Source organism: Octodon degus, unplaced genomic scaffold, assembly GCF_000260255.1.
Source record: "Octodon degus isolate 3935 unplaced genomic scaffold, OctDeg1.0 scaffold00003, whole genome shotgun sequence".
Classification (NCBI taxonomy): domain Eukaryota; kingdom Metazoa; phylum Chordata; class Mammalia; order Rodentia; family Octodontidae; genus Octodon; species Octodon degus.
The window spans coordinates 7,276,497-7,288,474 of NW_004524579.1; the positions used below are offsets into that span (position 1 = coordinate 7,276,497).

Here is an 11,978-nt window from a genome sequence, read left to right on the forward strand (position 1 = left end):
CCATCAGGAAGCCAGGGGAGGCAGCAGCAGTCTGAGCCACGCCCCACAGCTCTGGTAGGTGACACCGCACAGCATCTCCCTCCGCGGCCGCTAACACAGACGACACCAGCCTTTAGAGGTGCACAGCGCTCACCACCGCTAAAACATGAGGAACTAGATTCAGATCTCCACCGCCTGGCTATGGAAACCAGGCTCTCTTTTCCACAGGCCACACCCAAGCCGCTGTGTAAGGAAGTGCCCAGAGACAGAGGACAAGCCACTCTACATGCTGGCTCCCTACAAGGCCAGGCTGCAGGCATGCAGCAGTCCTAGGTGCTCCTGTGCACTCTAGACTCCAGCACTCAACGCTGCTGCACCATTTCAGCACTGTAACAGCACAAGGGTGTCAATGGTAGCAGAACAGGGCACACTTACATATACATGTATTTATCCAACTTTGCTGCAAAGTGACGGGGCATTTCCCCACAGCCATAGTAGTTCCGGTCATTTTCAGGGAGATGATCCACATCGTGGAAGATGACACAGTCCCAGGCATTGTCCTTCATGGCTTCTTTGAAGCCCACATTGAAGAGCATCGCACGGTTGAAGGGTTGTGTGCCGGTCTTCAGCAAATGCAAAAAGAGAAGTGTCAGACTTTTGTCATCTGACTTTTCCCACTTTGTTTTAACTTGTCGAATCATGGTCAAATAACAGAAATGACACCCAAATCAAAGAGACAAGTCACAGCCATTTGTCAGGATTTTCAAATACAGGGCATCGATTAACAGGGAGATACATTCTGCAAAAGGTGTCATTAGGTGATTTTGTCATTGTGCAAATCAATAATTTAAGCAAGTTAAGACAGTCACACTACCACAAGGTGATGCAGGGACCACTGCTGTAGGTGCAGTCCACAGCTGGGAGAAATGTCAGTACACAAAGCATGATTGCACAGTGTTTAATTTCACTTACACTTCTTTATACTTTGGTTAACACAGAAAACAATTACACAACTGCTATCATCTAGCCCATTAGTACAGTGCCACATTGTACGTGATAATGGAATTCGTATTTCTGCTTTACTTCAATGTATCAGGCCATGAATTATTTATGACAGGAAAAAAGAACAGTAAAAGTAGTACCCTACAGTAATGCAATTAAAAATAATACACACTTATTTCTTAGTGACACTTTTCTCTGTGCTACTAAGACCTAGATAGGTAACTAAAAGTGACAAACTGTACCCTCTTCTCTTATGTAACAAAGTCAAAGAGGCCCAACTTGTATTACTAATGCTTATAATAAGGATCACAGGAATCCTGGAGACAAAAACAAATCAAACTCGCCACACAGACCCAGCTTCCTTCATTGTAACCATTTTCACTTACTAAGAAAAAGTACTAATGTGCACATGCAATGGTTTATTATTCTTGCTGTGACAAAAATAAGACCATTTTCAGGGAATAACAATACATAAAACATAACTTCTTATATGGCATCATTTTCCTTTAGTAGTGAAAATATATTAAGATACACTGGCAATAGAAGGTTTATTTCTCATATAAAAAAATAAAGGGGCATTTACCAATGTCTTATAACATTTTTGAAATAATTTCCAAAACAACAACAAAAAGGATGAGGGTAGAAGTGGATACACTCTGTAGTGATCTCTAACGTCTGCTCCAGGGAGAGAAATCAATCATCTTTCCACTTGGACCTTGTACTAATGTGAGGTCACAAATCACATTTTATGCCTTTTTTCACCAATGAAACAGACTAACAGGAAAAGGAAGTGAATTACTAACATCAACATAAGCCTTGAAGAATTTTTTTTAAAAGACAGGGTCTTGCTATGTATTCCAAATTGGCCTCCTATTCACGGCAATCCTCCTGACTGAGCCTCCCAAGTACCCCTTTAAGATTTTAATGTGTTTTTTTTTGAGGAGCTGGGAAGATAGCTCAGCAGCATAAGCATCTGGCAAGTGCAAGGTCCTGAGTTTGATCCCTGGTACCACAAAAAAAAAAAAAAAAAGGATTGACATTTTTATTAAATGTGGACATATACTTAAAAGTTCCTAGTAACAGCAAGAAGATCCATGTCTAACTCATCAGCAACAGCCAACCCAAGACACATCAACTCTTACCTATTTACTCCAGTATTTTTCTCCATATCTTGAGGTAATGAGAGTTCTGACATTTTTTATTTCATTAACATCGGAAAATGTCTAATGAAAGAACTAATTGTTTTGTCAAACTCAGACTAACTAGTGTTCTATGTAACTTTGTGCAAAAGCCTCAACAGATATGCCCAATACCTATGAATGATCAAATTGCTATCCGTTCCTTCTCTCCAGCTCCATTCCTTCCAGTGTAGACTGGTTGCTGTCCAGCGTCTGTCTGTCTGTCCTCTCTTTCTCTCTCCCCCCCCCATGCCCAAAAAAGGATTGGTAATCCCACTTCTACCCTCACACATGAACTGGCACCCTCCCACTTCACCAGGCAGACGATCTACATTGAAAACAACTTTTCCCTAGACCATGAAAGGTATGGGCCACAGATCCTGGCTCGAGGCACTGCTAACAGACTGCCTACGTTCAGGACTTGCACTACGCTTCACAAAAGATGTAACATCCTTTGTAGGACTCTAAAGACTCATATCTAAAGATTCATATCTTCATCCTTGGGAAATGTCTTGAAAATTTTTTCATTTCCTTCCATGCCCTCCAATATTTTCTGTTATGGCTTTTTCAGAATTCTAACTCATGTTACTGAACTCTTAAAAATAAATAATAAATTTAAAACAAATTCTAAATCTTTTAAAAAGAATTATAACTGAATGTATTAGTTGCCATCTAACAACAAATCACAGCAAAAGCTAGTGATTTAAAACTAAAGCCAGCTTCAATTTCTTTTTCTTTCCTCTTTTTCTCCTTCATGTATTTGATTGTTATAGGGTCTCACTATGCAGCTCGGGCTCATAGTGATCCTCCTGCTTTCAGCCTCCCCAGTGCTGGGATTACAGGCATGTGCCACCACTCCCAGACTCTGTCTGGCTCAGCCTGCCCTGGGGGCGGGGCCAGTGTGGCATGTGGTGCTGGGGATCAAACCGAGGTCCCTGTGCTTGTCCAAGCTTGCCTAAGCAGGCACTTTAGTCCACTGAACTATCTCACAGGGCCCCTTTTTTATTTCTTAAACTTTTTTTTTCTTCTTTCTTTTTACCAATTTTGCATGCTTATATCTGGTAATCTATACAACTAATTTGAGGACCACATCATACAACACAGCAACTGTTATCAAATCCCTACTATTTTTGTTTGATAAAATTCTGAATCATTTCTAATGTTTTGTATTACTATTTTGTATTCTTTAGATAATAAAAGATTAAATATATAAATATTTCAAATTAGCCAGAATAAATAAATAAATGAAAAACTAAAGCCACGGGCCTGGTGGCAGAGAGGTCTAATATGCATGAGGCCCTGGGTTCCATCTCCAGCATCAGAGGAAAAGAGCCCAGCAGACATTTATTATGGGGATCATTTCTGTGGGAAGGAATTCTAGGAGCAGAGCCGAGCACCTCGTCTCTGCCCACAGCACTCAGCAGCTCCGCTGGAAGACCGAGGCTGGTAGCGCAGGAGGATCTGCGCCCCGGGCGGCACAGTGGCTTCAGGGCATGCTGCAGGGGTGTTTCTCCAAAAGCATCTAAGCACCCACCCACGTGTCACAGTAGCTGGCTTGCTGAGAGCTGAGCCAGCACAGCAAGGCATAAGCAGCAATGTCTCTGATGTCCTAGCCTCAGAAGTCCTGCCTGCTACGTCCACAATAGCCAGCTCCCTGACAACTGGCCTTCCCTTTGTGGGCCACCTTGCAGGGTAACAGTACAATTAGATCTGCCCATATTTCTTGAGCTTTGGTTCTGTGTTAAGAGGTATTTCACCTTCAAACTATGCTACTATCTTTCATTATTTTTTCTTCACTCTATGGCTCTTGATCATATTTTTATTGACTATCCACCTGGCTTTGTTGTTTAAAGGATTATTTCTACTGCTTTCCACTTCCATTTTTGTTTGTCCTTTTGGAGGCTTTCTTCAAAATGTGGGGTCTTTGGCTGCCTTTTCGTGTTGTAAATAAGACACTACATACAAAGCTAAACAAATCTTCACAAATATATGCAGACCACAACTGTTCAAGCTACTTGATTCACATATACCACACCTTCCTCAAAGCAAACGAAAACACAAAAGCCCCACATGGCAATTTTCTTCTTTATTCAAGACAAAGTCCCTGGTATCACGTGTGGCTGTTTTCCATTGGTTACTTGGCATTTCTAATTCCCAGAAAATAACTACTTCTTAAAACCCAACACAGCCCAAACCCAAGCACAGCTCAAATTTCGTCCACTACCACTGGAGCACAAGTCATCTTCATGCACAACTGCAAAAGCTTTCTGCCTGTTCTCCTTATTTCAGCCCTGCCCAGCTACAGCTTATTCCCTACACAGCACCCAGTCTGTTTTTAGGTTGTCACCTCTCCACCCGAGCCTGCATTCCGACATCACACAGGGGGCTCAAGCCTCACACCTGTCTGCAAGCCCACCACCTACTTCTCACAGGCTTCTCAGACTTCCTCCCCAGCACCCTCCACTTCACACTGGTAACAGTGACCTCTCTGCTCCCACTGCACACAGCTCCTCCTGCACGGCCTGAATGTAGGCCCTGTCTGCACACTGCTCCTTCATGCTGGTCAGGATGCTCTGAGCTTATGTCCTCAGACAGGCCCTGCTCACACCCTCAGCAGAGAAGAGCCATCTCTCTGCTTTCAGCACTCCTCTAGGCAGAACCTCAGCACTACATGCTGTCTGACAACCACACCATTAATGACTCTTTCCTCCTCCCAAACATGTTCTACCTGCTGTGCCCACTGCAGCATGTCCTTCAATGAATAAGGAGAGTGGGCTGCATGGAGATGACAACGTGATGAGCTGGACCTTTCCTTTGGGGGGTCTTTAAATATTAGATCCTGGGGCTAGTCTACCTCTCTAAAGAAGTCACCATTCAGGTCCTGTCATGGTTGAAGGTGTAGGGGATTCCTACCAGACTGCTGAGCTCAACAAGCTGAACAGGGAAAAGGCCTGAGGACCTCTGGGGTCAGCACGCAGACTCACTTAATGCCCTGCCTTCATGCCCACAGTACAGCGGTGTCAACAGTCAGGATTTCTGACTCTCCCCAGAGGATCCATCCCCTTTTCATTTTGCACAGGCCACAACGGAGTAATCACCTGACCACAGAAAGACCAGAGATGTGCTTGGGGTTAAATCCTTGCTTGTCACATCTACCCTCCCGCAGCGCAAGCCCTACACATCCTCTGCTCCACCGGGCAGTGGGCAGCTCAGATGAGCCCCATCTCTCTGTCCAACAGTTTAACAAATGAAAGAGACTTTTTCTTTTACTCCCACTTTTGGAGTCTGCAAAAGAGAAGAGGCGACCTTATGCACACTCTTCCGTTTTTAACCAGAAGTTTTTGAGCTGCTCTTCAATTGCTCTGCTCTTCTCCTGGGAACCCATCCAGCAGGAAAATCACACTTCTACTTCATATGTGGTAAAGGTGTTTCCAGCTCAAAACCACACACTATCAAAAATACATGGTCTTAAATTAATATTGATCAAGTCTAAGATTTAGACCTAAGAGGTTTGAGAGTAAAAATATAGGTTTTAGCTGTTCTGTATAAAGATGTCTTCATCACACACACAAAGTAATTCAATGGTGCAGCTGAACTCTCAGGAGACTGTGCCTTCAGCATCACACAGGTGAGATACGCCTCCCAGTACATTACGGGGGATTTAAGTTTTTAAAAAAGGAAACAGCATTTGGTTGTACTGACCTAGAAATTTACAAGTATGGCCTTCATGAAAGTAGCTAGCGTTTGACCCACATTCATATTGAAAAGATTAATTTGTATAGTATAGGTTGTTACACTAGTAAGTACACAGGTCTGATACACATCATCACACGTATGAAGCAAAACTTAAAGGGTGGCTCATGAACAGAGAAGTACATTATATTAAATGCCAAGTATTTTCAGGGAAGAAAAACTGAAGAGAAAAAAAAAAGGGGGGGGGACACATTCAGAATCAGCCACAGTGAAAAAGGAAAGAAAAAACCCAAACTTGTAACCATTGTAAGAATAAATATTTGAACAACTGTTACCAAAAATAAAAAAGTAGGACCTAATAGTACAAGCTAGATCACTTTGTCCATTACGCATTTTCTTATTTATCTACTGCAAAACAGGAACATAAAATCCATAGGCTTTTTTGTTAAAATTCACAGATTCTATGTAAAAGGAGACCAGTGATGCAGACACTAAGAAGTGTCTCTGCGCAGGGCTTACACTAACCCAGTGGTTTTCTATGTGTACTTGGGAGTCTGCCCCAGGCGAGGCCCTGTGTCTGGAGATGGTAGTCTGTAATGGCGGTGGAGCCCTGGTGCCCAAAAGGAGCAGACAGAACCACAACTAAGGACACCTGGCTGCAGCCTCCCTGAGCCAGCTAGAGACTGCTACTGCAGGAGAAGGCCTTCCTGGAGATGACAAAGTCCTCCTAAATTAACGTAATATACTACTTGGAGAAGTCCTTAAAGGGATTCCCAGCCCTGTCCAGAGCCCTGCATCTTCTTTACTATTCCCCTCCTTTGTTTGATAACAAATATAGGCTGCCTAGAGAAGTTTCTGGTCTTAAATTCAAAAAACTCTCTGTGAGAGGGATTTGATCCTCCTGGTGCCCTGAAATAACTTCAAGGGTCTCATTTATTTAAGCTTTCACCTTCCACTACTTTGGGAGGCTGCAGGCCTAATCAGTCGGCACTAATTAGGGATAATATTAACTCCATAGACCATATATATTTGTGCATTCTCATCTATGCTAAGTCATTTTCAACAAAGGTGTCAATTAGAAAATATAATCTTCTGGATACATGGTGATGGAACAAATAGCCATAAGCCGAAAATAAGACTCTATCCCTACCCAATACTACAAATAATGATTAACATATTAGCCTATGAGCTTCAGGAAGAAAACACCAAGAAAATCCTAAAGAGGAATTTTTTATACACATAAAAATCATGGAATAAAATATAAGTAAACTGGACTTTACCAGGGATTGAACTCAGGCCCTTGTGCTTGCCAGCGAAGCACTTATTCTACTGAGCCATCTCCCTGGCCCTAAACTGGACTTAATTAAAATTAAAAACTTTTACTTTCCAAGACAGGGGTAGGAAAACAAAGGGCAAACTGCAGACTGAAGGTTAACATTTGTAAATCTTGTATCATAACAAAAGATTTATATCTAGAAAGCAGAATTCTTAAAATTCAGTAAGAAAATCTCATTAAAAATAGGCAGAGGTCTGAACAGAAACTTTCTAAGTAATACACACACACACAAAAAAAAAGCATTCAAAAAGACAATCAACATCTTTAGTCATGAAGGAAATGCAAATTAAAACAGCAGTAGAATATTACTACAGACTCACCAGGCCAAGAGCTGATTAATAACAAGGCAACCAAAAAGCTCAGAACATTAAACTTCTATGTGTCATGCACATATGAGGTGACAATAGTAAGGCTGGTGTAAGTTGACACAAAGACCTCATCTTCGGATGCTTCATACTGTTTTTAGGTTTCTGAAACATTACTTTATCCATATTTAAAAAGAATACAGCTAAATAAATTATTACACTGCACTTAAGATTCACAGCCTTTACATAAATAAACACATTACAGAACTCAGGGTCATCTCAATTCTAATTTATTCAGCTTTGATAATATCTATTTAAACAGAATAAACTTCTTTTGGTTTTGCCAATATTTGCTTATTCTGCTATATCCCTGGCTGTTTATCTTTCTAGTTTCTTTCATTCCCTAAAGAGAAAAATTTGCCTTTTGTTTGTTTATTCTTTGTAAAAGAAAATCTTTTTTTGTCTACAACTTTCACTCTGAGTAATACTTTGACCATCCTTTTATGATCAGGACAAACAGTAAATTAATCATTGTCACTCTATAAGAAGAATATTTTTTATATTTTTTATTAATACCTACCTGTATTACATTAAATTTTTACAACAAGAATCACAGAATCTCAGATTTGGAAGAGATCTTGCTCATAAGATGCTTTAGTCCTCTATATAACATTTTTTTTTCAACCTACGTTGATGTAGCCCTCAAAATTATTTTTCAAAATTGATGAAGAATTATTTCCATGATAAAACCTGATAAAATTCATGAACAGCACTCCAAAAAGTTCTGAAGGATATGCTAGAAAAAAGACAACAATGGAAACAATTCCAAGAATCTCAATAGAATGAATCCACCATCAAGGCAAACAAATGGGAAGGAAAAGAAATCAACAATAAGAAAATAATATGATAACAAGTCAGTACCTACTGGCTATAACAATAAATGTGAATGTCTTGATTCACCAATCAAAAGAAACACAGACTGGATCAAGAAACAAGACTCAACAATATGCTGCATATAAGAAACACATTCAACTCAAAAAGGAACTCACAGACTGAAAGTCAAGGGACAGAAAGTGATACTCCGTAAGACAGGAACCTGGAAAGGAGCACAGGAGTTAATTTATTTGCAGACAAAATGAATTTCAAGCCAAGATTAATTTAATCAGAAGAGACAATGAGGGCCGGCAAGATAGCTCAGTAGACTAAGCACCTGCTTTGGCAAGCACTGAGGCCAGGGTTTGATCCCCAGTCCTGCATGCTGCATTGGCCCAGCCCCCAGGGCGCACTGAGTCAGCAACTGTGTCCGTGCTTGGTGGCACACACCTGTAATCTCAGCGCTGGGGAGGTTGAAAACAGGAGGATGACTATGAATCTAAGCTGTGTAGGGAGATCCTGTACTAAATATATAAATGAAAAAAGAAGAAGAAACGATGAAAATCACTACAAATTTCTTTGAATTGTACTGAATAATTGTATTGAATAATAATAAACATCATTGAATAATGATTCTTTGAATCATTACAAAATTCTTGAATTGTTCAATTCAAGAGGAAGAGATAAAAATCATAAATATATATGCACCAAATACCAGCATGCCCAACTATAGTATATAAAATAAACACTAATGGATATGAAAAATGACATAAGCATTAATACAGTTATAATGGGGGATCTCAATATCCATTGCCAAAAATATACAAATCAATTTGACAGAAGATCAACAAAGAAATATCAGAGCTGAATCAAACTTTTGAACAAATGGACTCAATAGATATCTATAGAATGTTCAATCCCACATCAGGAAACATTCTTCTTCTTAGCACATGAGACTATCCCCAAAATAGACCACATACTAACCCACAGAACATGCTGAGTTAAGTAAATGTGAAGGAGCTGAAATTATTTCCTGCATATTACCAGACCACAGTACAATGAAACTGGAAATCAATGGCAAAGGAAACCACAAAAAATACATAAACATGTGGAAATTAAATAATACCTTCCTGGACACAATCAGCGGGTCACAGATCAAATTTAGGAAGAAATCAGACAGTTTCTACCATTAAAGGAAAATGCCCAATACAACATATTGGAACTTATAGGACACAATAAAAGCAATAATATGATGGAAATTTATAGCAGTGAGTTATGCATCAGAAAAATCAAGTAAACTCAAATAACTTAATGTTAAACCTCCAGTTTCCAGAAAAAGAGCAAGATAAGCCTCAATCTTGTACAAAGAAGAAAATTATAAAGATTAAGACAGAAATTAATGCAATTAAGACCAAGAAAAGAATACAAAGAACCAATCAACCAACAAGTTTTTTTGAAAGATTAAATAAAATAGACAAACCCTTAACTAACCTTATCAAGACAGAAAAATCTCAAATTCACACAAAAATCAAAAAGGTGAAATCACATCAGATAAAGAAACTTAGATCATTGATACATACTTAAGAACCTGTACTATTAAAAAAAAAAAAAAAAGAACCTGTACTATTATAAGAGAAAATTCAGAAGAAATGGATAGATTCCTAGATACATATGAATTACCAAAGCTGAATCAAGAATATATAAAAGCACTAAATAATCTATTATCAGTCAATGAAACTGAATAAGTACTAAAACAAACAAACAAACAAACAAACAACAAGAACAACAAAAAACACCTATCAACGAAGAAAAGCTCAGGCCCTGACAGGTTCACTGCTGAATTATATGAGAAATTAATTTATTTGTTTATTTATTTCTTATTTGGGATGGTACCAGGGATTGAACTCAGGACTCTGTGCTTGCCAGGAAGGTGCTTATGCCACTGGGCTAAGTCCTCGGCTGTATAAGAAATTTACAGAAGAGTTAATGCCACTAGTTCTCAAAGTCTAATAAAATTGAAGAGGAAGCAATACTTTCAAGTCATTCCTGGAAGCAAGCATTATCCTAATACCAAAACCACAGAAGAATCCAACTAAAAAAATGAACTACAGGCCGAGCTCCTTAATGAACATAGATGCAGAAATCTTCAATAATATCCTGGCAAGCAGAATGTAGCAAATTATCAAGGAAATTATGTACCATGACTAAGTAGGATTCACCCTACAGATGCAAGGATGGTTCAGTATATGACAATAAATGTAATACACCACATTAACAGAACCAAGGACAAATAATACATGATCATTTCAATAGATGCAGAAAAATCGTCTGACAAGTCCAACGCATTCATAATAAAAATCCTACAGAAAATCAGAATAGAAGGTCTTTATCCCAATCTGTTAAACTCACTGAGAGAGAAATGAAGGAAACAACACCTTTCCCAGTAGCATCAAGAAAAATGAAATATTTAGAAATCAACCTGATGAAGAAAAAGACCTTTATATTAAAATTTAAAGTATTCAAAGGCCCAACCCAAAACTGGGCATCTGAAATGAATCAATAGTCACTTCTCAGATGAAGAAGTTAAGTGCAAACAGCAAGTAAGTACATAAAAAAATGTTCAACATCCCTGATCATTCAAGAAACGCAAGTGAAAACAACACTTGAGATTCTCACTCCAAAAACAATGGTTATCTTCATGAAATCAACGAATAACAAATGCTATTCAGGCTGGGGGAAAAAGGAATGCTTCTCCATTGCTGGCAGGAATGTAGAACGTACAACCACTATGGGAATCAGTATGGAGAGTCTTTAAAAAACTAAATCTACAGGCCGCATTTGACCCAGTTATTCTCCTTCTTGGTATCTTCCCAGTAGAATTAAAAGGATATATATAGCACGATATCCATAGTGATATATGCACACCCATGTTTATAGCTACACAACTTTTATTAGCTAATCTTGGAAATAGCCCAGATACACATTGATAGATGAATGAATAAAAAATGTGGTATTTATAAACAGTGGAGTACTACTCTGCCATAAAGAAAGATAAAACTTGAGTCATCCATAGATAAATGGATGTATCTTGAGACCATAATTTTTAAGTAAAATAAGACACACAAGTTCAAATATCACATAGTTTCTCTTGTGTGAGGAAACCCTAAGGGTAAATAAGGAGCAAATGGAGGATAGATATTGGACAGAAGAACCATTCAGGGGAAGGGGGGAAGGGAGAATGGAAGAGGGCAGGAAGTAAAGGAAAAGGGATTTAGAAAAGAGAATGGAAGGAATAAGTGGAAACAAAGCTTCAGTAAACAGGGAGGGGAAGAAGGGCTGAAGGATGGAGCAGAATTGGAAGGGAAAAAATTAGGGTATATTTTGTACAGGTACAAATTCCCTATGATGACTATGTGCACTATGTATGATAAGTACACTGATTAAAAAACTCAAAGAAAAAATAAAAGAGAAAAAGAAAAATATATACATATTTTAAATATATATAAAGTAGGATACAGTTAAATTTATCTCATTTACAGAAAGGAGAAAAAAATGGAAGTTGAAAAAACTCAAGTAAAAATTATTTTTTTTCTAGTCTGTTTTCTTTCCTTA

At 38.9% G+C, this 11,978-nt stretch overlaps 1 protein-coding gene across 2 annotated transcripts in view; it reads right to left on the reverse strand.

Moving 5' to 3' along the window:
• Positions 1 to 11,978, reverse strand: part of B4galt6 (beta-1,4-galactosyltransferase 6) — a 90,094-nt gene that overhangs the window by 5,315 nt on the left and 72,801 nt on the right. For both annotated transcript variants that reach the window (XM_023714107.1, XM_004623554.3), the window contains exon 6: positions 415 to 602. In XM_023714107.1, the coding sequence (XP_023569875.1) occupies positions 415 to 602 (188 nt within the window). The remainder of the gene's footprint in view (positions 1 to 414; positions 603 to 11,978) is intronic.